This window comes from Cyclopterus lumpus, chromosome 17 (genome assembly GCF_009769545.1).
Source record: "Cyclopterus lumpus isolate fCycLum1 chromosome 17, fCycLum1.pri, whole genome shotgun sequence".
Lineage (NCBI taxonomy): Eukaryota > Metazoa > Chordata > Actinopteri > Perciformes > Cyclopteridae > Cyclopterus > Cyclopterus lumpus.
Genome location: NC_046982.1, coordinates 11,658,218 through 11,685,991, shown reverse-complemented (window position 1 = coordinate 11,685,991; position 27,774 = coordinate 11,658,218). Strand labels below are relative to the sequence as shown.

The 27,774-nt window shown below is 38.2% G+C and overlaps 1 protein-coding gene and 1 non-coding gene across 2 annotated transcripts; both read right to left on the bottom strand.

The window, feature by feature from the left end:
- On the bottom strand, window positions 1-23,448 carry ghrhra (growth hormone releasing hormone receptor a). Its single transcript, XM_034555395.1, has 13 exons — window positions 23,362-23,448; window positions 22,547-22,655; window positions 11,468-11,575; window positions 9,955-10,055; window positions 9,146-9,243; window positions 8,713-8,845; window positions 7,818-7,971; window positions 6,105-6,165; window positions 5,936-6,005; window positions 4,939-5,033; window positions 1,372-1,501; window positions 353-394; window positions 1-147 (listed from the first exon to the last, which is right to left on the bottom strand). The coding sequence occupies exons 1-13, from the start codon at window positions 23,446-23,448 to the stop codon at window positions 1-3; spliced, it is 1,335 nt and encodes a 444-aa protein (XP_034411286.1).
- Window positions 23,449-26,627: 3,179 nt separating this feature from the next.
- On the bottom strand, window positions 26,628-26,700 carry trnak-uuu. The gene has a single exon. It is a non-coding gene; the product is annotated as a tRNA-Lys (tRNA).
- Window positions 26,701-27,774: the final 1,074 nt, after the last annotated feature.

Here is a 27,774-nt window from a genome sequence, read left to right as displayed (position 1 = left end):
TCAAACTGAGGAGATGTTTCCGCTAGAAGGAGGCCGCCTGGGCCCCCCACGGGCTTCAACTGTTATCTGAGTGATGCTTCGCTTTGCCGGCGTGAGATGATTCTGATTGTGACACCTCCATAGCCATCTCCGCAGCTCTGTTTGGACCTGCAGACAAACGCATGCATGTGAACAACATGCTCCGAGTGACAGAACCAGAAAAAACTCAGTGGCAGAAAATGGAGCAATACAAACTAGTAGAAAAGGTAGTGAAAACTTCTCAGCTGTATGTAGTTTGTTTTCTCTCCGTCCGTCTGTCTATGATACATGCTTGAACATTCGTATCACATTACTGTCACCCATAGTCACTTACCTCTCCATTCATGAAACAGTAAAGCAGTGCCACCACAAAACCCTGCAACACAAGAGACATGACACTTCAATCTTATATACACACTCTACTTAAATTACAGTAGGTGCTCATGATATATGTATACTCTTATATGTATAGCCTTAGATATTAATAGTTCAAGGTATCTCTTCCTCAGATATTGCAACAGTTTTTGGTCTGATTTTAAGCTTGAACTCAACAGGATCCAAGGATGTTCCCCAATGTTCCCCAATGTTCCCCAATTTTCACTAGTCAGTGACAAACAAATGGCCTTTTTTCTTAGACAAATGTGTCATGAATACATAAATATTGCCAGCCTAAAGAGTTGTTCCAAATCATTTTAAAATTAGACTTTAGTTAAAAGGTGTCGGCCAACATCCCTGGTTAAAGTTTAGTCATTCCCCATCACTCCCTCCCCCTATTGGCCCTTTTCAGAGCAGCCATTTGACATGTCCCAGCTGGGTAAACATAGGTGTAATAATAAAGTGAATAATTGTCCCATGTTGTCAAATCCATTCCACTGAGTCAGCATGCACAATACCAGGACCCTCGCCCACCTGCAACAGGGCCATGACTAACATTTGAATTGCACCTGTGTTTACCCGTGCAATGACAAGCCAAAATGGCTGCCATGAAAAGGACCTATTGCCTTTCATTAGTCTGCCGCCGCATGTTGAATGAAGACATAAAATATGCTCCCAAATTAAGGGTACGGTGTTCAGACTGTTTTTACAGAAGTATTTACTTTTTTTAAGGAAGACATTCCATAAAGTAGGAAATGGTAGGAAATGGTTTATGTGCTTATTTCATTCATTACTGGGAAATCAGTCACCGTTAGTGTTATTAGTAACAACTGTAAATATCCTACAATAAGTCAAAATGTCTGCTCTGAAAAATGAGGAGCATCTTACTGTGAGCAATTCACCTTATGGAAACTTGTTTTGGGATTCGTCTTGAAATCGTTTTTACGCCTATTCTGATCCCGCTCTATTGCTTTATACCTGAAAGGATCCCAGACCCAGCTCGATGTAGAGTCGGGCTGCCACTCCGGTGTTCTCGGGCAGGAAGGCGAATACTGTGTAGTGCATCCCAAACAGAGGGATGAGGAACAGTGTGGATTTAGCCAGTCTCCTGAAGTAAACAAATAATAAAGGAATGAACGAAAGAAGAAAGGCTTGACGGCAGGGAATGTTAAGGCACAACCTCGAGCTATGACGAAAGGACGATAGGACTTTCGTGGACACATAATCTACTGGCTGTTTCACAGAAGAGATTTCTGTATTCTTTCTTCTTATCTTTGCTCTTTTCAGTATCTTTGCTCTATTATATTTTTTAGTTATCTTTTCTTTTTGAGTCGGTGGGGCTCATTTTGGAAAAAGCTGATGTCACATACTCTCATCGAAGTTTTTTAGCCATAAATTATTGATAAAATAATACTAACATTGTTTTGTTGACTTTAATAGTTTCTTATTTAATGTTAAAGACAAATCATAAAAAATCCAAAGTTTCCAGGTGCTTTAAATTAAGATGCATCATCTCAACAACAAAAATCTGAAAATGTAGTAATAATAGCTTTTTACAGTTTGAAATACTTCCCTTTATCAGTGTTAGTTTTAAATGCCAGAATGTATTATTCCGCCAAGTTTCATCAAAGGTAGAGCAGATGTGGCCGATATAAAAATCAAACTGACCTTTTAAAATGACTCGTCATCAGTGGAATAGATTAAAACGTCAAAATACAAAACCCTGATGCCTTGTGCATCAAAGTTTAGTTCTAATCAGATTGGTGATGAAAATGATGTGTAAATGTTATTTAATTGTGGTGACATTATATCATTGCACATGTCATCATTTGAAATAAAAACTCCACCTCTGCATGATATCTCAACCACTCCCACGGATGAGTACACCTGTCCTATTCCCTTAATCTGTATTAAAGTTTATTCTTTTATGTCACAGAAATAGTAAATTAGCTGCAAAAATGATTTTCTAGTGATCTAGAATCTCTTTAAAACATAATCTATCGCAGATCAATCACTGGTTAATCTAACCCCAATAAAGGGTTCTGCACATTGTGCACATCATATTCAAAGCTTGAACGAGGACATGACAATAGTCTTCTGGATATTCTGCTATATAAATAAGTTATTATTATTATTATTATTATTATTATTATTATTATTAGTAGTAGTAGTAGTAGTAGTAGTAGTAGTAGTAGTAGTAGTAGTAGTAGTAGTAGTAGTAGATAAATCACTCTTATCAAACATAACGTTTTGGCATTTTTCTTCTTTTTTTAAGGTTGGAGTATTTTCAGGCCTATCATAGGATTGTGTTTTGTCGCATTGGAGACTTGTGCCTGTGTGTTCATGGGCCTGAATCAGATTGAAGTTTGTAAGACAGAGATGAAGCTTTAGATGGTGTGAAACATTGATTGAACTGGTGGAACAATCCTGTAGCACAACGATAGAGGAAACATCTATATTGGGCATGTGATGCTATTTTTAGATGCTGCGTTCATTGTTAATTCAGCTGAGCTGGAATCTAAACCAACCAAATGTCAAAAGGAAAGAAGGATTCACTCAGGTAAAGAAGGATTTCTGAGCTTCAGAGATGAACCATTTTCGCTATTGAACTGTGAGGAAGACTTCAGTACTTTATCAAGGGATTTCATCAATTCTCTTTTCTTTCCCTCTTCATAGTAAACTCTTCAAAGAAACTCAAACTGCCAACCGTTTTCGACATATCAGCAGTTTTACCTTAACACTGAACAATTCTTCCATAGTTCAAGAAGCACTGACTCAATTTAAATTTGTCTCCAAAAGTATTGTATGAAGAAAATCAGGGTCTGCACACTTTCAAAGTGCAAGCAAATAGAGGCAATGTCCCTCCTCTCCCGTTGTTCCCCAGGGGACCCTATTGTCAGCGAGAGACAAATAATCTTATGATCCTATTTCACATGGCACATATTGGTTTTTTTCAATTTGAAAAAGATAATCTTGCAAGTCAACAAAGTTGCAGTTTGCAGTAGGTTTGTTTATTTTGCGTGAAGCTGCTTAGTGAACATCTCTCATCTTACACAATGTACATCACCAACACTTGCTAGCCAGTTAACTTGGCTATTACCTGATGTTTTACCTGCTGCGTTTTATCCAGCGACTCTTTTTAGTACACGGGAAGCGAAAGAGTGAGGAAGCCCCCCGTTGTTGTTGTGAGTGTATGTTGCACCCCGTTATGAAACCTGCAAGCATCATAGCTTCAGTGAGAGATACATCACCAACGCTACTACTAGGTGTGTAGTCTTTTTAATTACGTATTTTCACAATCTAATACTTAAACTGATTTACAACAAACTGTAACTGCAAAAGTCCACCAAATGGTATGGATACCGGCACACATGTTGTCATAGGAGGAAAAGGATAGCGCTGTAAGCCATGGCAGTGTGAAAGCCAGCCAGCTCTTAAGAAACCAGCACCCAGAAACTGAAACCTCCAAATGGAATTCCGCCATTGTTATTTTATTTAATGTTTTTAAATGTATTGTGTTATTTACAGCTGTGCTTTCGCAACTGTAGCCCTGTGTCCATTGAGTTGTCAAGTGAATTTTAAACAAACCTTTGAAATGTCGCAAAAAAAAACAATGAATTAAGCACATTTCCACCAACTGACCACGTTTTAATTGCTACTTCCTAATTTATTTGACAAAGGTATTTCCATATACCCTATTTAGCACATATGGTGGCACTAGAGGAAAATTCAGGGGCTTACCAAAGTCCTTAGGAATCATCGTACATATCTGTACAAAATGTTATGGCAATCTATCTGGTAATAGATATTTTAGTCAGGACCAAAGTGGTGGACAACTAGTAGATCTGATGTTGGTGGTATCTATTGTTGTATGTGTCGTACAACGCTACAATATCAGCATATGCATCCGGAGTCAGGTGGTGTCCTCAGGGGTTCAAATTAATTCCTATAGTGTTGGCACAACACAATTATTTCAGAATATTTAGTGTGTTACCTTGGTTTCAATCTTCACGCCTTTTTGTTTGAGGTCCTGGCTTGCAGGCAGACATCAAAGAAAAGACATGCACTTATAACTCCCATGTAATCTTGATAAAACCCGAAATAAAAGATTGCACTGCAGTAATGAATGTGCTGCTTTACCCTTGTTTTTTTCAATCTTTTTAACAGAACATGTTTTAACTGTATAGACTATAAAAATGTTCCCTTTTTTGGCATTTTTTGACAAAAAATTAATTCAACAGCTATTTTTGTTCTTCAGAAGAGCATTACTGACATTTTAATCTGCTTCTGCCATAATCAATATGCAAAAAAATATATAAAATCAATATTTAAAAAAAACGGATAATCTACTGTCATGTGTGCTCAATACTAAGTGGCACAGTGCCACTTAGTATTGACACACATGACAGCTGCTTCTGTCTTCCCTCACAATCAGTGATCCATTCCTCAGCTGCAAGGACCTTAACTCCCAGCAGGGAGCCGAGGTCATTATAAGGGATACATGTTAATGTTATGGTTCAGTTGTGTCAGTAAGTCGTGACTCACATAAAGTGTCCAGTGTCATTGTTCCCGGCCATGGTTGAAGATTTAAGCTTTTGAACCAGGATCCGGATCACGTTGATGAAGATGACAATGTTGATCTGCATGCACACGTATTCCCAATTAGACAAATCACAGAATCCAAACATGCACACAGTGAGATAAAAAAAAAAACCATATTGTAATGCAGAAACATCTTTTTTTAGATTGCATATACAGTAAGATAAAGTATGCCTAAATGCTGGGATATTAGCAATTGACCCTTGGTATAACAGTGATTGTTTAATTATAACTTTGCAACAGTGATTATATATACACATGGTGTAGCGTGTGACTGCAGTAAGAACAATGAGTGTTTGGAGGCTACCTAGTGTTTTCATTAAGCCTTTTTTTAAACTTAAAAAAGCAAGCACTTAATTAAGTCTGCTTTGGCATAAACTACCTCTAGCTTGCCTGAATAATTGGTTTATTATCTATAATAGGCAATATTTGTTTTCCTTGGATACTGAAGGCATGACTCACCCTGCTTGTCTTCTGATTGGCTTAGCCTGATATTCTTACTCTAACTAACCTTAAACCAATCTTCCTCCTCATGCATAAAGATAACCAACAAATCAATCAGAGCATGATTATATTTTGTTTGCGTTTCATGTTGCATTAGAAACTGTAGAACATCCCCTGCATGCAGTATTTCCACACTGAGTGAAACCTGGTCTTGGATGCTACCTGATCCTGCTCTTTATTGGATTCTAAAAGCGAAACATACCTACACTTCTACTTCTACTTTTACTAGTATGTAAGCTAAGCAACCAGTTATGTTTTGACATTAGGAACAATTTATGTTCTGAGTTTGATCAAAATAGCCTTTTGGGCATGATATCAAGTTTGTAGCAACCTTTTTCAAGGTTCTCAGTTTAAAACAGCAGGAGGTGGTATGAAAATGGAGGGTCCTTTGTCTTTATAAAATCATATGAATTTAAATTAGATACTACTCTCCACTCACCAGCAGCGAGACTGTTATCGGTCCTTTAATAATCCACCAAATAGCAACATTGTCTGTGTCGTCCCAGCAACTGCAATTAAAGCCAATTTCCATTCATTCAAGTACACTGAAACACTGGAATAATTACTATTGTCGTGTGCTTTGCTGCATATCGTGTGATAAATCGTACCCTTTATCATCATAGAAGAATCTGGTCGACACCCAAAGTATAAGAACTGTTGATGGGAGCCCTGCAATGTGAGAGCAGAGATTAATTATTTATACGCTGGTTATGTGTCAAGTAAAATTAATCAAATGCTCGATCCCCAACTCGCATATGTAATGCATTTTTAATAAAAATGTTGTAAGGCAGATAACACATTGTGTATTACATGTATCCGTCTCCCAATTGCATCTCCATGCCAAAAGAGAAAACAGACCCTGGATAAAAGCAGGAGACGGGAGAGAGAACGAGATGCTGATAAGACACACAAGAGCCACTGCGTGAGCGCCAAATCAAAAACATACCCTGGTTTGCTTTTCAGGTTGTAAAAACACGGATACTCAGGACTGAGATATTTAGGTGGAGATTTTGCTCAGCAACAAGTGCATAGAAATTTGGATTTGCCAATTGTTGGTTCTGTTGGCTAAAGATTTCAGGCACTCTTGCACCTCACTAAGAAATGCTGCTTCTGTCCTCACAATATCAAACAGGTATGCTGTCGTTTGTCACCTTCGCTGTTGCACTAAATACAACTTGTCAGCCTGTATTTGTACTGTTACATGTTATGTACAGGACCGAAGTGATACAGTCTGTGGAAGCACCTGGGAGGACAGGCTTAAACAGGGAAAATATATAGCGATCAGAAAGGGATGGTGAGACCATATAAATCAGTTGACTGAGAAACAGAATAGCACAAAGGGAAAGCACTCAGCTATTGTGTAAATACATACCCCTCAAATGTGACTGTATAGTGCAATCTCAAGACAGACCAACAGGAAAACCTTCCAGTAGCACTCAATGCAATACAACAACACCACAAAGACCGGCTCAGGAATGACCAGTGAATCAGTGCCTCTCTGACAGACTCAAGTGCATGATAAGTCTCACAAAGACTGGAGTGCGTTTTGGGTAATTTATTATGTTGAGTCTCCTGGAATGACTAAACCAGCCAACAAGATGCACAAGTCACAAGGAAGTGAAACTTGTCCGTCCAAAATGTCATTGCTTCGTTATTTAACACTGTCAGACATTTGCATATGAAAAAAAAATGTGGGGTTGCATCAAAATTGCATCAGTTTATCCTATTTGTGCACAGTTTGAAGGATTTCCCTCATTCTGAGAGATCGCATTGGACGGACATAAGACATCACAGTGACGTTGGCCTCAGACCTCCAAGAATCACATCAGTTCATCCTTTAGTCCAAGTGGATTAAGGAATTCAGATTTTGAGATTTTGTGCACGAGAATGGACAGACAACCCAGAACCATAAAGCCTCTGGCCATGCAAAGATGTCTGCAAGACAGCAGAATCTTTGTCAGCTACCCAATGAGAACCGGACAAAATGAGAACCCAATGAGAACCCGGATAAAATACCATCGTAAAGTCAAATTCCTACAAATGGCAGTGAAAAATGTGCTTCTGTACAAACACACTTTAAAAAAGTGTCCCCCAACGCAACCCTGTGTAAGATTATCGATAGTGATACAACAGGAATCCCCATTAAATGCTTGGCCTCTTGCAACATGGGTGTTTAACATATCCCCCCCCCCCCCTTGAATTGAGCAATTGTAAATTAATTGTGGGCTCGTGGGACGACTTGATCAGGTTATGTGAAGATTATGTGTATAGATTCAATCATCAGTTGTCCTCTGACGACCTCCTCAGTCATCTCCACTCACCCCATCCAATCAGAATGTACCACCAGAAGTACTTCCTCTGAGAGACGAAGGTCAGGGCCAGCAGGGTCTGCAGATACATGCCCTCCACCAGCAACCAGAAGTAATTGGCCAGGATGCTGAACTGGAAGAAAGCCACGGCTGACTTGCACGCCGTCTATAGAGGACACCGTAAAACAAAGTTACTATTAGCGGATGTGTCATTATCTAACATGGGGCAGTTCAGTAAAATAGTAGTTTGAATGATCTCTGTAGACCAACAAAGGCCTTAATAACAAAATCTATACTTTTAATATATTCTGTTTTTAAATTATGAATTCATGAGGCACTATGACATTTGCATGTCAGTACAAGTTATTGGGACTGTTGATAAAAACAAAGTAGGCTGATAACATGAAACAATATATAAAATATATATTTTTTAAATTCCAGATTGTTTTTATATTTTCACCACAATGCAAAATTATTTTGGCAAACAGTTTGTTTGTTTCTTTTATGTCATTGCCAACACAATCCACTTAACAACCACTCAGGAAATTGTACACAGGGTCATGTAAAGGTTAAAAGTCAAGGGCCTTTCACCACAACTAGGTTTCAGGTTTCATGGTTGGCTACATAAACCACTACACAATTCACTACATGGTGTAATAATAATAATTATAGTACAACAATTACAGTTGGATACACTTTTCTCATTTCACTTTATTAACATGTCCTCCATGGCATCAACACAAATTAAACCTACGTGCTTTTTAAACTAAAGGACTAATGAAGGGATTTCGCTGCAAAACGACAGCTGCCATTCATCACGTGTCTTCCCTTCTGGCAGTCCTCTTTTTATTGTTAATTCAAATAGACAGCAGATGTGGCATAATTATTGGCTAATAAGCATGCTCACCGTGGACACGGAGCAGTGGTCCAGGGTCTCGTCAGCAAACAGCACGGTGTCTTTAATGAAAACGGAGCTGGCTCTCAGGACGAAGGAGGAGAACAGGTTGATGTGGATGTAGTTTCTAGTGCAGCGGAACTTCCTGAAAGAGGCACAAATACAAATATACACAAACAGTACTAATAATAGATTCCCAATCCTATCACAATTTACTGGGGCCTCTATTGATCTGACAGGCGACCATGTGAATATCTGGATATGTGTGTCTGTTGGAGCATATTCCAGCTATATACATTCATACTATATAAATGGATATTTAATTCTTGCTCACCGCCCATCTTAACAGGCCCTTCTTAGGAATCTGAACTACATAAATGGTTGGTGAGTGAGCATCCTAGCTGTTGTCCCTCTTATTGGACAGTGTGTGATGCTCTGATCTTACCTGAAGGCAGTGAACACCACTATGGCTGTGATGAGGGAGATAAGCGAGGTGGCATAGCCCACTGTGTACACCTGTCTGAACGTGGAGAGGTAACTCGTCTGCAGAGAGACAAACACTGAATTGTGATGCTGTCAAATGTATGAATGGGAAATAAGGTGATGAGTGAAAACAGTGGATCTGACAGAAGTGCCGTGGATATATAATATATTATCGTAAGGGAAACTAAAGGGGCAATTCACAAGTGCATAAACTAGATACAAATTAGCACCACATTTAACAGCTTCAGCTTTACAATAACAGTAATTATCATCCAATAATTTAGTCAATATTATTCTGAAATGGGATTTTTGATACTTTTGGTACTTTAAGTATATTTTGATGTTAATACTTTTACTTATGTAAAGTGTTGATTTTTACTTCAAACACAGTGTTTCTACAATGTTGTAGTGCTGCTTTTACTTCAATAAAAGAGCACTGCTTCCCTTAATGCAGGACACATTATAATCAATAAAAAAACTGATTCAAGTTCAATAGAGTTATAAAAAGACATCAAAGTTCATCTTCTGAAACCTTGCTGTAGTTTATCTTCGAGAGTTACTGTATATCAAACACATGTGATTGTTTCCTCACCGAAGCTGTTTGTTTACATGTATTCTTGGAACAAAAGTATCAGAAGTGCGTGTTGTCTCTGCACTAAACCAGAAAGAGGGCTGAACTGAAAAGGAAAACGTGAGGGAGGAAGAGCAAAGAGGAAGCAGCAACAAAATTAATAATTAACTGATTGGCATGATTGCAGCATTGTGTGTGACCTCAGATTCAGGCTCGCTGTCGTCGCTGAACGCACAGGCCTCGTCGTAGGGTGGATACATTTCCGACCAGCCGTGGACCGAACAGTTCCTGGAAACATACCCTGATGGGAGCAGACAGAAGGGATTCAAACCAGTTTATAGTGTTTCATCCACAGATATGTTCACAATACATATAACCTATTCAGAAGCTCAACCAATGTGTTCTTCTTCTTCTTCTTCTTAATCTTCTCTGTGGCTTATTTTTAGTTTGAAGTCTTGGAAGTTAATTCTGCTGAAAATAGTTTCAAATCCAAGGGACCAGTAGCCAAAAGTAATAGCCTAATATTACAAAAGTCAACAAGGTTGTGTGTGCATGCCACACAGCCTCACAATCTTTATGAACTAATTAGCAAATTAATCCATTTTAGTTATCAACAGTGTTTAAAATGTACTGTACGATTTATTGTAAGCTACAATCATTACAAATTAAATTCCTGTACACAATATGACTGTGAGACTTGACAGTTCCTGTCTTACACCATTTCACTCCATTAGTGCATTCAGTCAGAAACGTCCATTTGGAAACAGCAGGTGTCGGGAAAAGATTGTCAGCTTGATCGCTGTGCACTGCTGTGTTTGTAGGCCTGGACATCTGAATGTGTGTGTGTGCCAGATAGCACATGGAGGCTTTAGCTGGACCGTGTGAAGGTTTTTTTCATCTTCTCTATTCCCTTTTGGGCTGAGCAAATGGGAACTAAAGCTGTCAACTAAAGCTGTCAACTAAAGCTGTCAACTAAAGCGCTGTAAGCAAAGACTATGGTCTGTTTGAGTGCTCTGCAATTAAGATCATCATGAGCCCTTATTTCCATCAAAGTAAGAAGGGAAAGGACATGACTCCTTAATGACCCTGACCTTCAATGACCTCCTTTAATGATGTATCATAATAGCAATTGTGTCAAGACAACTGAGTACAAACAGTCTGACATCTTTGTCTTTTGACTGGAAGACAACGTTTCCCATATTTAAACAAATAGCCTATAAAACACTAATTTACAAATGCAAATGATTAATAATTGATTGTACTGATTACTATGACAGGGAAAAAAGGAAAATCATTCTAAATTTAAAACCTCTTGAACTAGACAACACTTTTATTCTCATGACATGTATATTATTCAGATTATGTCTCTCTTGGTGTCATTGGCACCATCTTTCTGGAAACACAGATCCTTCAGCAGCTCAAGAGGAAGTCTAACTAAATGTGAACCCTGCAGACAAGACTCTGCATCATTTCTTCTGCCAGAAACATCCCAGAGCATATATATTCTTGCCAACAAACACACATGAATAATTCATTGTGCTCCTTCATCAGAGCAACTCCAGCATGCAATTGCTCTGCAGATTATACAGAACGGATGATTATACTTATCACTGGAGCAAGAGGACTTCAACATTAACTTTTATATTTTAACTACTGAAATTAAGTGTTTTCTCTTCTGTGTTTGTTGAGATTGAGATTAAAATAGAAACCAACCTTGATTGCTGGAGAAATGCTGGAAGATCTCAGAGCAGGATTTGTTGACTACCTGCCCGACTTCAGCTGTCAGCCAGCAGCCGATCTCATCCCACTCTGTGTTGCACCCTAGAAACACAGACAGAGGGAGGAGCAGGGACAGTCAGCAACAATAAATAACTATATTAATAGTGATACACTTTGTTTACACAGAAAAAGTTATAAACTTAATGAATGTCGCTGGTTCTACAATACATGTGTTTCCGTCCACCTGTTTTTATGCGCATTTCCAACACTTGGCTGAGGTGGTGTATTGATTAAATTTTTTAAAGTGCAAATGAAATAGACTTATAGCAAATAAATCATCATAAACATAAGCAAGTGAAGTAAACATCACTGAAAGTTCCTGTCCACTGAGGAGACGAAAACATCAGAGCTGTGTGGAGTGAGACTTCACATTTCCTCAAATGAATACAAGAAACAAACATGACACATGGGGCGATTGTGGCTCAGTGGTGAGCAGGGTGGTTTTTCCATCAGAGGATCGGCGGTTCGATCCCCGGCTCTGCTAGCCCATGTCGATGTGTCCTTGGGCAAGACACTTAACCCCACAATTGCTCCCGTAGCTGTGCCTACGGTGTAAGAATGATGTCATGTAGTATTAAAGTGCTTTGAGTGGTCGAAAGACTAGAAAAGCACTATACAGGTCCATTTACCATGAATCACATATTTCCTTTTCATTTGAGGTTTTGACTTATCATTTTGTTGCACCCTCTGCAATGGTTTAATGACACCCAAAAGGAACATTTCTTTCTTTCATTTTTTTATTTTGATGAACATACTCCTAATGCTCACATAACTGCAATGGATGAGACCACGCTTTTTCTGTAAATTCAGTTAAAAGAATATCATCTGAAACATCAAATGTATCGGTTAAAATGTGTTTGTGTCATTTTATCCAACTTCATCTGAAATATTACCAATGTAGGAGGTTACAAGGGGCATTCATACCTCATAAACATGTATAAGTTTGTTGTATCTTTCAAGCGGCAGTGATGCTGAAGAATGATGATGAAGGAACCTTCCGCGGACACTGTTCTTCTGGTATAATAGAGTTTATTACAGGCAGGAATCACATGTCGGAACGAGCGTCTAGATCGCTCGGAGAAACTTCTCAGCCAATTTGAAGATCTGACTGGATCATGCAAGGCAGCTAAGTTATATAGGCTGAAAACTGGAGACCGTCACACAGCGGCCCCCAATCTAAACACGTACCTTCCAGACACAGGAAGGAGTATCATATATCAAGATTGGAGATCACATAATGTCACACAGAAACAGACCCTTCCTCCAACAGGTCAAAGGGCATTCTTGAGGGGGGACACTGACCGGAAACACATGTGGACCGGTCTGTTAGAAGCCGATCTTCTAAGGAAGCGCAGGATACACGACACTTCATACTGTATTAAATACATATTTCATAAGACAATCAGAAGAATAAAAAAGACAAACGACTGCATGGATTAGCTTGTGTGTGATGATTTATAAGCCTTACAATTATTGGGACTCTACTCATTCACAACATAATTGTGATGATATTTGTGCCGGTTAAGATTTGGTACAGCTGAGAACATTCTCCAACATCACCATAGAAAATATTCTCTGAAGTCCTTGTGATTTTCAGCAGTCAAAAGACAAATTATTCAGAGGTAAGCAGACATCCTTATGTCTCCAGGCTTTGTTTAGGGTCACATCACTTGCGCGAGCTACATGCATACTCAATTTCACTGGATACAAAGAATGATTATGCATCCATTGTTATTCCGATAATCTTTTGTATTTGCGTGATTTCCTCCCAGCAGCTCTGCTTTTTCAAAGCTGCCAGCGGTGGTGAAAAAGTATCAATTAACAATAATAATTATTAGATGCATGTATGACATTTGCATAATGTATTGTTTGGCTTCTTTCATATCTAATTCCTACATAGTTCATACTTCCTGTCAGTCCTTTGTCATCACATTAATATCAATTGAGTGCTTCTGTCTGCGGACTAAAATCGTCACATTTCTTCAGAAGACAACTTGGCAACACAAAAGCTAGATCCACTTCTCTCGGTTCTTCAGGGCCAAGACTGTGAAGCCTCCGACAAGTTAATTCTGTTGCGAGTCTTGAAACCTGTTTCTGTTTTCTGAAATGTTGGGTTGTCTATGGACGCAATGTTAATCCATCATTTGTTCCGCCACTTTGGTTCCTGACACAAATATTTTCACAACAATTTTGTGGATTGCCACGAAATGTCAAGGTTCCCAGGGGATGAATCCGAAAAGGTTAAAATTGTTGCGGTTGTGGTTTTAAGTGTAATCTCTTGAGAACTATTTGATGATTGCATGAAATTTGTTTCAGAGTCAGACATTCACATCTTTCTCAGCTGTACTTTGTGTTTAGTGCTATTTAGTCTGACTCACGGGATGTAGACTGGCATATAAGTCGGCAGCGTTTATTTCTTCTATGCCAGAATGATGTGCAGAGAATGACCTTTATTTAGCACTGACAGTGCTGAGGAAAAAGGTCTGGCTATGTAAGACTAAGTGCTAATTAACAGGCTAACAAACTAAACTAAGAAGGTTAACATGGTAAATAATATGGACCTACCTGCTAAACATCAACATGTTGCATTGCGAGCATGTTAGCATGCTGATGTTAGCATATAGCATGTACGGCCTCACAGAGTTGCTGTGGCATGGCTGAACTCATACTCTAGTTTGACATTTTTTTTTTTTAATTATGTCTTTTGCACACCAGGAAAACACAAGGATGATCTAAAGAATATTATCCATTCATAGTAAGAAGAACCAGTTTATGCATTCACATAAACTGCTTAAAAAGACGATTGCTTTTCTTACAGGATTGTGTGCATGTGAAAGTAACCAAATATCACTTAAAATGTGCATCAGTCCAATGCTCCAGCTTCTTCCAGTGTTCGTACCTGACATGTTCTTTCTCACAGCATCACAGACTCCCTGCTGTTACATTTATTGAGAGGAGGCTTGGAATATTTCAGCCCATCCCTGGTCTTTCATCGGTGCAAATCCACCCACACCAACCACTGCGACTATAGTAGAGGTGACCTGATTACCTAGTCCCATATTAATTCTCATGCAACCAGAAGAGAATATTTCTACTACTGGCTTAATAAATCCATACCAGCCGACGGAGTAACTCTGATACATATAATTTATTGGGATGTACAAACCACTGCAAATATCGGCAGTCATCTCCATCCACAGAGAGTAAATGTCAAAGGCTGTGATAATAGGCAACAATACAAGGAGATTCTTTTTTTCTTTTCTCTTCATTTATCCCCAAGGCTGAAATGTAGTCAAAATAAAGAACAATTTACTGCTTTTATGCAATAAAATACTTAATTAATTTTAAACTCCTCCAGCGCTATAAGTTTCAAGCAACATAGAAATGTGTCCGATTTCTAAATGAAACCTAAATAAAGTCTTACTACATGTTAAATTATGATTCATATTCTTCTCCGAGCAAGATGTCGGGGAACCACATCTTAGTGTCGTCATTTATTTATCCATACATTTTGATTGTTAAATTAGGTTTAAGGGAATCAAAGCACAGTTAATAATAACATCAGATACACTCATATTTAAACCCCTTTTATTATAAACTTGATTGTCACTCATGTACTGGAAGGTAATTCAACTGTCAATATTTATATTTTAACAAGACTAAAGATTAAGAAGATGCAACACAATTTAGTTTATACGACCTTGAACCTTCTGTTCTTTTATATCATTGAAAATAAATAAAAATAAAAATTATTTGAGCAATCCATTGTGGCTTTTGACATTAATCTGAGCCACAGCAGTAAATTACAGGCAGACATCCGTCTCTGTGAAATATAAATTTTCTCTCTGTACCTTATTTCATCTACAAAGCTAGCGAATCTAATCCATTATCCACTTCTCCTCCTGTGTGTCCTTATCTCACAAAAACAACCTGCATCCAATTGGGTAGTCTCACAAAAATGATGTCATCGCAAACGTCACTCGATGATAGGACGCAGTTATTCACAGAGGACCTGTGTTGTCAGGCGGCTGAGTCAGATTGATATTCCTGAAGCCGAGGATCCAGGAGAGGGACTTTCAGATCTCAGATCTGTCGTTTCATTTATTGTTAGCTTAATGAATTGTTGTTTCATGGGTGGCGCTATGAATTGTGGGGCTTTTACACAGCAGGTGGCTCTAGCACACCAACAAACTGCCACAACCTTGTATTTTACTTTATATTGCTTTCTTTACAGGATTTTTTGTTATTTATTAATTTACTTGATTTTTATTATTCTATGTGTTCTTTGCTTTTTGCTCACCTGTAATAAATGAAACTTTTTCTGCATTAGTTTTTACGAACCATGTAAGGTCATTTAGACCGAAAGTTAAAAGCTCTCTGCATAGTTTAAGTGTGCGGATATCTATTCTTCTAGTTTGAGCTCTTTTGACACTTCCAGCTCCTTATTTAAGATAAAGCCTGGTGAAGCAGTGGTAATCCTATATACACACACACCTGCATTAGTTTTAATAGACACAGTCGCAGTTCCATCCAAAACTCAGCCAACATATTCAGGTTGTGTTTATATGATGAGAAAAGTCATCCACAACTTCTAACAATCAGCATCATCAGTCAAACAGTGTGCACAACATTCACACAATCACTTCCATAGTTTTTTCCTTTTGCATGATTTCCTACCTTTTCAGTTAATTATTCAGTTCTGGCACACGTTCTTATCTATTTGTATGTCATTTATGAATACAAAAATGTTATTATGTTAGTATTCTATCACTAGTAGCAATTTACAATTTGTATTGGACCCGTCCCTCATGTATATGGGTTGAGTAAAGTTAAAAAATTAATAAATTGCATTTCTCTTTGTTCCACTTTGTCTCAGAAAACACCACACTATGTAATATCATATATTAGAACATTTATTATTTCTCTGACGGAGCCAGAGCAGTGTGAAATTAAAGTATTAAATATTTACAGATATATATTTGGGGACCACCTGAGGTTCTGGTAAGCTTGTACCGTCATCGACAATATTTACAAAAGACATTCAGAAGGGTTATGGAAGGCAATGTGAGTGTAGAGTGTAGAATAGTTTTGATTTGGTTCAAATTTGTTTGGGTCCAGTGGTTTATTTCTAATTTCCTGTTTCTATGCTTAACACTACATTAACCTCTCCGATAGTGCATCATAGCACTTAATTGTTTTTGTTTTTGGTCTTCTTTTGTGCATAGTCAGTAGAATCTATAGCACTCTCTTGCTAGAGTTTAAAAAAGTGTAAAGTTATCATCTGGTCCCATATAAAATGCAAATTATCTGCTGTAAAAAGTTGCTTCCGTTCACATTAAGAGGGATAACTTGAAACACTTGCTGTGGCCACACTAAGCCTGCTAAATATAAAGACACTTTTTTTCGAATTCACACTAAGCCATAATTATTCACCAAAAAAAGCTTTTCAAACAGCCCCCCTGTCAAGTGCATCTTGTTGAAATTCATTGTGGGTAACATTATTGAGATTGACAGTGAAGTGCAGGCTTCAAAATAAAGGATGTGGTTACAAGCATATGCTGTTGACAATCTGTTGGAGTTTAAATGAGGTACAGCGTCTTTTTTTATTTTTTATTTAAACCTTTATTTAACCAGGTGAATCCCATTGAGATTAAAAATCTCTTTTTCGAGGGTGACCTGGCCAAGACAGGCAGCAACATAAGGAACACATAGTTACAACAACAAAAAACACAGAACAAGACAAGTTAAAAGAAACTAGAAGTTAAGAGACAGTGACATAACAGAGTTAATTTAAGAAACATTGACATTTTTGAGAACCTGACTCCATTTCTTTCATTTTTTATTTAAAACCAGTAAGTGGAATCAGTTCTTTGATTTTCAAAGTATTCTGCAACATATTCCAGGATGAGGGTGCAGAGTACACAAAAGCCCTTTTTTCCAGTTCCGTTCTGGTTTTTGGGACAGTGAGCATCAGGAAGTCCTGAGAACGCAAGGAGTATTGTCCCACACTTTTCTTCATGATGAGGACACACAGGTAATGTGGGAGTAGACCAAGGATTGCCTTATAAATGAAGGTATACCAATGACAGCGCCAACACGGGTGGCTAAAGCAGGCCATCCGAGAGTATAACTCACAGTGGTTAGGGTTAGTTAGGGTTAGGGTTAGAGCTTTGCAGTTGGTAATGAACCGCAGTGAAGCACGGTAAGCCGTGTCCACCATACGAAAGACAGTTAGGAGAGGCATGCATGTAAAGAAGATCACCATAGTCCAACACAGGTAAAAAAGTAGCAGCAACTAATCGCTTTTTTACATTAGTAGCACAGCTTATTTCGATAATAAAAACCCAGTTTTAACCTCAACTTTTTCACCAGGTACTGCACATGTGGCTTAAAAGTGAAGGAGTTATCAATCAAAATACTCAGATATTTATAAGAGTCAACCACCTCTATTTCACTTCCTTCAAGAGTGACCACCGAAAGAATATTCTGTGGCCTACTCTGACATTTTGAAAACATATCTGTATTTAAAACAAGTTTCAGTTGAAATAGAGTATTTTGAACAAAAAGATCAATTGCCTGCACAAGAGTTGACGCACAGCAATATATAGTGTCATCAGCATAAGTGACAGTTAGCGCCCACCACATTTTGGTCCAGATTATTTATATAAACAGTAAATAAAAGTGGACCTAATACAGAGCCTTGTGGCACACCTTTACAGACTGTTGCAATATCAGAGGATAGACCCTATGCACTGAGACCTATTCTTCAGGTAGCTCGTGAACCAAGCGACCGCTTGTTCGGAGAGCCCTGAGCAGCCTTAAAACATCATGGTCAACTGTGTCAAATGCCTTTGACAGATCAATAAACAGTGATGCACAATGTTGCTTCTTGTCAAGAGCAACAATAATGTAATTGATCACTTTCAGTGCACCTTTAAACAGTGGGAGAACAAAAGCAGATTTCCATTTCAATGGTATATTGTGAGTTCTTGCTTACAGAGAGGGTTTTTATAGTTTTCCAAAAATTCCTTGGATCATTTAAATTTTCCGCACAGACAAATAATATTCTGATTTTGATTTCTTAATAAAAGAGGAACATTTGTGTCTTAGTTGCCTAAACACAAGCCAGTCAGTGGCAGACTCTGTTGTTCTTGCCTTAGCCCAAGCCAAGTTTCACTTATGAAGACTGTCTGCTGTACTTATCATGAGTGGCACTATTTGCCATCAATTAATGCCTAAATCACACACCGAGCATGGTCCACACAGACAGGATCCGTAGTACAGCGCCCAGGATGCCACTTGTCGGACAGCTTATTCTGACACAATGACAGTATGTGGGCTCAAAAAGAAAATAAATAATGAATGTGGGTGTTTTAGAGTGCAGCCTATGCCGGTTAGTTTAGTTTTTCTCACAATGTCTTACTTCACATGAGCAACATTGAACAGTTATGTGATGAGGAAAGTGTTGTACTTATTACAATTTGGTGTTAGATGAGAGCAAAAATGCTGATTTACCAACAACTCTGACAGAAATGAAGAAGATTGTGATGATTCAGCTTTTTAGCAATGTGGGCCTGCGGGTCTGTTGATCAGACAGTCAGCTATTGCATGAAATGCCATAAAATGTGCTCAAAACATGCAAGCGCCATCACTGAGTCAAAATATACCTTGTCCAGTACTTTGGTTTGAGCCTTCAAAACTAATGACAGTGTCATCAGCCTCAGCTACACATTGTGTTTAATGCAATTTAGCTAATATTAGCACGCTAACAGGCTAATTTAAGATGGTGAACAGGGTAACCAGTATACATGCTGAGCGTTGGTTGCCCTTACAGGTTAGACTGCTTGCAAGTGCGAATACAATTCTTACTGTTAAGCGGTGGAATATTGTTGCCATCAGCTCCTTGTTGCTTAAATTCAGATCTCTGGATTTGAAATATACAGACACAGAGGGATGTGAAAACTGTGATGCGTTGTTTATGAAAATATTTCATTTTTAGCCTGAGATTGGAACAAAAGAGGCACAATTATACGATATATGTTGAATAAACATTTGTAACAAAATCCAGTGCCGCAAAACCCCTGAATTATATAAACTGACAGTTTGTGCTTATGGGGAATTTTGAACAATCATTTGAGTAAAACCATAATGTCCCCTGTCACAATTAACACTCATGTCAAGCACTTCATAGTTTTCAAACATTTCCTTAATTTCCTTTCATGTCGATCAAAAGGTTTTGTATCCCACTAAGCAGTGATTTATTCTAGGGCCTTTATCAAGAACCAGCTCTTGAAGAAGCGATACATGTAACCACAGGATTAATAATGACGTTTGAAATGACCTTGGACACAGTGAATGCTGCCAGAGCACCGCTGTGGGAGGAACTGTATTACAACTGAAATTATATTTCTCAATGCATTTATCAGGCAGTGTGCATTTATGAATTCTCAATGGAATTTAGTTTTAATGGTAATGTTGAGTGGATATTTTGTCAAATTTTAAGATTTCATATAATTTTTATATGAAATCTTCATATCAATCTAGTTCAATGCCAATCAATCAATGTTAAAAGAGAATTTGGATGAATGAAAAAACACATCTTTATGTAGCTACGTAAGGTTTATCTGCATGGTAGCACGGTTTATTAAAGATAATTAGGGGTGTTTTAATGTGACGTGTTACCGTCTCTACCAGTTCCAATGAAGGATAAATTGGTGCGTTGTTAATCAAGAACAAGAACAGCTAAATACTAATGTAATTACGCTAACATACACGCAATCAGGACCGCCGTTACCGGGGACAACACGGCCACTGGGTCAAAAAGGCCTTCTCACTTTCAAATAATCTACTGGAATAATTTCTCAAAAATACACATGCATTTGCAGCAAAGCGACTAACCTCTCCCGTTCCAACAAAAGACTTTCAAAATGTCGTCAAAAGTCTGGTGCTCAGGAAAGAAGTAAGAAAATAAAATTTTTTAAAAAGCACTCAGCAAGATGGCAGCATGCTGGCTCTCCCTAACGTGGTTAGCGATTATGCTCTTGAGATGTTTTTGAACGGCGTGTGGTAGTGGTCCAGAGTGTTGATTCCACTTGTGGTGCAGTAGAAGGGACATTTTGTGTTCTGAGTATTTTACATTCTTATCAGTAAGTTACAGTGTCATAGTCAGCCACCTGTGCGCAGTCAGGCCTTTGGAGTTCATCTCAGGGTCTGCTCACAATGACCATGCTAAAATGTTTCACAGGTGTATTAGTTTCCACATTTACCATCGTGTGTTGGCATCTTAACATTTGCTAATTAACACTGAGTCCAGTGGGAATGGCGTTAGTTTGGCGGGTAGATTGTCATTAAACTTGTTGTAGAAATAAAAATGTGAAAAGTCAGGATAAACAAAGTTACAATTTCATGAATGTGGAACCAAAATTCATGTTATACAGAACTTAAAACCCCCAAATGTGAACCTCTTGGTGGTGCTATATGAAGTCAGGACCTCACTAAAGTCACAAGGATTCATCCACTTAATCTATCCAGCAGTCAAGTCATGTCAATCTGGACCGAAGTGGTGGAGACCAGAATCAAACCAAATGAGTCCATGGAAGACAACCGTATTTTTTTGGCCAATGACATCACGTTTCACAACAGCATGCAGGACATGACGTCTACTTGGGTCTATTGCCACCAGCAGACAGTCACCGATGTCATTATGCCACAAAGGTGAAATCTCACCTCATAGCTCTCCAGCTCTGCATGATTACATGTCACCTGCGTGGTCGGCATCACACTGACACACACTTCAACAGTGAAATTAATCTGCAGACATGTATCTGCATAATGAGCAGCTGAGGACAACTTTGCCCCAAAGGGTTCACAGTCATCAGTGGTAATTCGGATCAAAGTAGTACAGAAATGTTAAAGTGCATCACTCTAGCGGAGGGGAGTTGTTAGAGTGTTGTTGTTCTGGGGCAGTTTCTGATGAAGTGGAGAATAGCGCGGCATCAGTGACACAGTTGAACAAGGCGTCACGCTGTGCGGCCCTCTGGGAGACTTCAGGTTCATTAGTATACAATGAAGTCAACGAGTCAGATTGGGAGGACAAACAGGTGAAGCCTCACCGGGAAGACCAACAGGTGTCAGTGTGGGTATCAGATCAGGTGTTATAATGCACATAACCGATTACAATCAGTCTCTGCATCCTCATTCTTTTCAAAATAAGATACGAAACTAAGGATCCCACTAAAGGAAACCAACGTGAAATTATAGGGGTCAAGACATGATTTACTGAACAAAAAGCAGCAATGGCACAGTATATACTCAATTAGCAGTAAGTATTATATTAGCAGCAAAATCCATAGTATCAAAAATAAAGTATTACAGGTGTGTAGTTGAGATCAATATATAGACAGTTTAAAAGATATAGGTGTGGTTTGAGCACACGAAAAAGGCGGTATTAAGTAGGGGAGGGGCTATTGCCAAGGTTTCTAGTTCCATTATTGAATCACTATTATTATTATTATTTATGCAAACCATGTAAGCAGTAAATGTGTGATGTCTCTTTTTATGTGCATCAGGTCTTCTCTGATATTTCTATTGCAGTTAAAGGTTAAAAGTTAACCTTTCACTGCCCACTGATCCATCTCCAATACAACTTGGCTCTTGCCATGAAAATATATGAATATCAACTAATATGTAGGCAATAGACAAACAATAGATTTAGTCTCTTTGCTTCATTTGCTATTTGTTATTTATAAACTGATTGCGGTCATAAGCCCTGAAGCAATTTGTTGTTAAATCAGTTTTAATTATTTGGCTAATCAATTGATCTTTTTAGAAATGTGTCAAGCTAACCTACATGTCCTTCCTGTGTGTTTAGAATGTGCTGTTTTAAGCCCATCTTAATGTTTTTATAGTTTAGTTCAGCCTACACTCCTGCCTATTAAAAAACATCCCGCATGCAGTGGACCAAGGTTTTTTTTTGTTTACCATGTTATCTCACAAAGTGACACGTGAACTCACCGCTGCGCTCGGTCTGGTTTTGGGCTTCGCTCCTCCTCGTCTGGCGGCACACCTCCCGAGCCCTCAGGTGCTGAGAGATGATGGCGCAGTCCGGATGAATCGCTTCAGCCTGAAAAAACGACACAACTTGAGTTCTCTACTTTGGCTTAAAGCAAACAAGTTGTGAGTGGGTGAGGCGATACAGGAAACGCATTGAAAAACAACAGACATGGATTCATACTGAAGGATGGTTTTTTTATTTTTTTTTATTTATACATTTGTTGTTAATTCCACATGTTGTCATTCAACCTTCTTAGAAGAATGTGTCAAAGTAAAACAAATAATATACATGTAACTTTTTTAATTTTCCTGAAAATGAAAGTTGTAATTTTGCCCCCAAAACATGTCATAACTGATCGGAATCAAAGTCCTTCTCAACGTGCAGTTTGCAAACGCATATTAACAGCTCACACGATCAGACAGCATCTGCACGCCATCTCTTTGATGTCTTCCTTCACCATGTTTCCCCTGTTGATTTTCTTTGTCGCTGATTGATACAGCTGTGATGGATGAAGGTCGCGAGCCTCTTGATAACCACTAATTAGCGCCAGCGGCCTAATGAGGACATTTAGCGTCAGTGTGCTCCGAAGAGCCGGAAAAGGACAGAGCATAATTAAGGTAATAGCGTTGCAGTAAATGTCGCTCTAATTAAGCAGCTTTATAGGTTAAAATGCAGCAGAAAGGGAAAACTTCTACTGCACTTTTTCATTACTTCTTGAATACGAATATTTTGTCCCAGACAGGAAGAATGTATAAATGAAAAAATAAACACTCACTATAGGCCTATGCCACAGATGGAGATACAAGATGAGGAGTGTGAATGTCTCCTGTCGTCCCGGCAGAGCCGTAGAATACACTTCCATTTTCTTATCTGTCTTCTTCATATCACTCATCGGATGATGATGATGATGATGATGATGTGCGCTAATCCAGGTTACTTGTTCCTCTGGTGCCCTTTACAGACTGACTTCTTCGTTATATCCTCGGTATGACAATGTAGGCTTCTGTCAACCTTAAAATAGATGAATCCCCATATTCTCTCTAACAGCAAACTTGCGGGAGTGAAGAGTCTCTCTCTCTCTCTCTCTCTCTCGTCTCTCTCTCTCTCTCTCTCTCTCTCCCCCCCCCCCTCTCAGAGCAAATTCAGGTGATATGAATATCTCCATTTACTGAGATGGCAGTCATAAAAGAACATATGACTAATTGCAAGTCACAAAATGTACAGTCTGACTGCCAGATGCTTTCTATATTTATATATCTGTAAATCCTATACTAACCCCTTTAGTAATCCCTGAGGCAAATGTCTTCCTATTTAACAGATATATGGTTCAATATTAAAAAATCATTATAGAAAACACATGATCAGTTTAAATAATACAGTGGGTGGACGAAATTTATTTTACTAATCTAAAAGTAGCATTTCAGCTGTGTAAATATACATGCAAGAGTTCACTTAGCCTAAAGGTACAAAAGTATTAAAAGCTGAAATTCATGAATTTATTAGAGGAAAAGTACTTTTTGCTCCCTTTTAAAAGAGTTATATATATAGAGTTAATATTTTTGTCGAAATGTATTACTGCTGGAGCACAATTTAAGTGGTGCACTATATATACCGTTGTTTAGTTTAATCTATATAATATAAATAAATAAATAATGTTTTGTTTTTAAAATCTAATCTGTAACTCCATGCTGTCAATAAAAATAGTTGAGTAAAAGGTAAAATATTCCCTGTAATGGAGTTCAGTAGAATCATAAAGTATTATCAAATTATCTAGAAGAAATGTACTCCAGTATATAGCAGAGCCAGAGCAGGTAACAGCCCCGGAGCCCCAAAACACAGAGGAGGCAGTGGCTAAAAGGACCTAAAAGGAGAAGTGTGTCATGACAGGAAGGACAGTGGTTAAAACCTCCAGAATGCTGTTACCACCTTGATATGCAGTTTGCAGGTGTAAATGTAAAACAGGCCAATGCTAAAAAAGACAAAATCCTTCCCAGCAGAAAAGGTTCCCAAGAACAAAAACACAGGATTCAACCTTCAACGACTCCTCTGGAGCTCCCTGGGTGATTCATTTACAGAAACATTTTAGCCTCATCTAAAGCAAACCTTGCAACAAAGGAAGACTACGCCTGAATATATCTCCCACAGTGTCAAACATTGTGTCCCACTGGCTTCAAAAAATAATTAAAAACAAACCCCTTGTTATAAAAGCTATAACTTGTTATGTGGCATGATTAACTAAAGGTTTGTATAAAATGAAAACAGCTGAGGGTTTGATCCCCACAAGAGCTGATGGATCACATTCAAGCTTGTGTTTTCACGAGCTCTTCAACCGATTGTACCGCATATCAAAACTGAAGTTGTGAATAGCACAGGTCAGATGTGATCAGTGATTGATTGGGCCACAACTGAGCGTATTCTCATTATCACTTAATCTACTGATTATTTCTCCCTTAATTGACCGGTCAAATCGAAACATTCAGTTTCACTATATTTGAAGACTATAAAAACCCAGAAATATTCAGATTTGTGCTTGTTTTGTTGTGTTCAGTTTGTGTCTTTTTGTGTAGTTGTTTTCTGTCTTTTTAACATTGTTTCACTTCTCTTTGTAGTAAATCCTCCCTTTGGTTTTGTTTGAGTTTGTTTTGTGTCTATTTGTCATCAATTTGTATCTCTTTGTAGTCATTTCGACGTCTCTTTGTGATTGTTTGGCATCTTTGGTCGTTTCATGTCATTTTTCTCTATTGAATATGTTTACTGAATATGTTTGGGATTTGGACTGTTGGTTGGACAAAGCAAGCAATATGAAGACTTCACCTTGGACTCCGGGAAACTATGATTGACAGATCACGCAATTAATTAATAAAACAATCAACAGATTAATCAGTGTTGAAAATGATCGTTAGTTGCATCCTTAAACAAGACCTCAAGACAGAAATAGTTGAAGTTCTGACTGCAAACAAGTCATGTCATGCATGTTATGTTATGTTGTATATTTCACTAAATTATGCAAGCACCTGCCCTGCCATTCATGCTCTTTTCCCTGATAGATGTTTAATCAACACAGGTTGTCTCGTCAGTGCTACAGGGCCGATTCATAGTAAAATGCCTTGCTTTTAAAGAGGAATCTCATCTCAATATGTTTCTTAAAACCTGAAGTGGGAAGAGCTAACCATTCATTGTGGCTCTGCTCATGTGTGGAAAATGAACCACTCGCTTTGCTGTCACATACAATGTGCTGTATGTCAGTTCATGTCTACAAGTAAAGTATGTTTACATTTGGTTCCCACCAGTTAGCAATGCTAGAAGATGAACTTTATCTGGCTTGACAGCTCAGCTCAGTAGCGTCTGGCTCCACAAAGTGTTGGCCTCATCTGACAGTGAAGCAAATGCAAAGTTTGCAGGCCAAAGATTTTGCTCTTACAACTCTCAGCATCCAAGTCATAAAAAAACATATGTCATATATTTGTAACAGATATGTGCACTTTTATTTGTGTTTTTTGGTTTTGCACTCAAGGGATCCCCCAAATGAATTGTTGAAGAATAATAAATCATACAAAAACCCTGAAGCAATAAACCGCACACTAGAGAACAGAACCCAGTAGACTGTATCACCCAGATACGGGACATGCATAATGCAAAAAGAAAGAAATGCATTCACAAGAGCTGTAAGTAATAAGAAAGTAGGGCAGGAAAAGGCTCGATGATGCATGGATGAATTAAAGTATAGAGTTGTTGAATGCCTTCCAAGAAGTCAAAGAAGGATGTCTTACTAATTCTCATGCATATTTGGATAAATCCTGAATGGTCTGAACTGCAGTGATGTCTTCACTTTGGTACAATGCAGAGCAAAAACCCTGGTTTTCATTTCAAGGACAGTACAGCATTAACAATTTTTACATTACATTTAGCTGACGCTTTTATCCAAAGCGACTTACAATCATACACCGTAGACACCGCTACAGGGAGCAATTCAGGGTTAAGTGTCTTGCTTAAGGACTTCGACTAGCAGAGCCGGAGATTGAACTTTAAGATTATATTTGACGCCTGAACAGGGACATGAACCCTGCACCCTCAGATTAAAAGTGTGATGCTCTACCGACTGAGCCATCCAGGCTTCAATTTAACTTGTGCTGCTTTTCCTATTTGCCATTTGAAGAGAAAAGATTAGATGAAAGTTGTAAATGACTGGTTAACCAGAGTGTGAATGTGAATACGATATAGAACTGTGTACGTGATGTCCTCATGGGTTCAAACCCTTCTCATCATTTTGCACATGATGATAAGACTCCTTGAAGCAGGAGGTCCAGCCCAAGAAGCCCAGCTTTCTTACTTAATAACTGAAGATGTCAAGAAGTAACTCATCAATCTTTATTTCACAGGAAAGATTTAAGAGCTGATGCCACTCATTTTTAAAATATATAGCTTTTATATTTCCTTTGAGGTTTTCACTGTATCGTTGTAAAAGATTGTTACCATTTTAGTTTTGTTTCAGTTTTGTTTGTTGCATCATGAAGCTAAAAACTCTGGGACCAGAGTAAAAGAATACATGCATTGCCTATCGCACAATACCTGTTACCAAATATGTCGAATTCATCCATTAAGTCAAGTCAACCTATATATGTTTACCTCTCTTTTGCAATAGAAAATAGTAAAAAGGGTGGATTTGTAACTGTTAGCCTGTAAACCTGTACACAACAGTAAAAACAACAACATCAACTAATGATTCTACTACATAATGCTAATAATAATAATAACAGCAATAATAATAATGCATAAATAAAATAAATCTATCTAATTCTGCTAAGTTAAAAATATATCAAACCTTATCAACCAAAATAATTTGTGTCTTCTGGTCTTTACAACATACTTTTAAAAATGGGAGAAGTAATAACAGTAGCCGTATAGTTTTTCTGCAGGATTTATAGTCTAACTTGGCACTCGACTAGTCTGCCCCCTGCAGGACCAGAGGGGTAAACATATGTGGCTCCACAAGAAACTTAAACCTGAGGAAAATTTCCAAAATGTATCCTCGTTTTATTTTCAGACATTCAGCCACAAAGGCCCATTATCAAACCATAAAGACAAAGGCAACATCGCATTATTGTTCAAACTAATCCGGCTGAGCCCATGCACTTTTTAAATGGGTCTGGGCCGACAGAAAGCATGACTGCCGTTCGCTTAGCATCAT

What these genes read in the sequence shown, in the direction of transcription:
- ghrhra (XM_034555395.1), bottom strand. Translation starts at nt 23,448, where the DNA reads ATGGAAGTGTATTCTACGGCTCTGCCGGGACGACAGGAGACATTCACA. An exon ending in GCATTTCTCCAGCAATCAAG is followed by an intron (nt 10,056 to 11,467) that starts GTTGGTTTCTAT and finishes TGCTCCCATCAG; the next exon opens with GGTATGTTTCCAGGAACTGT. An exon ending in GTGGTGTTCACTGCCTTCAG is followed by an intron (nt 8,846 to 9,145) that starts GTAAGATCAGAG and finishes TGCCTCTTTCAG; the next exon opens with GAAGTTCCGCTGCACTAGAA.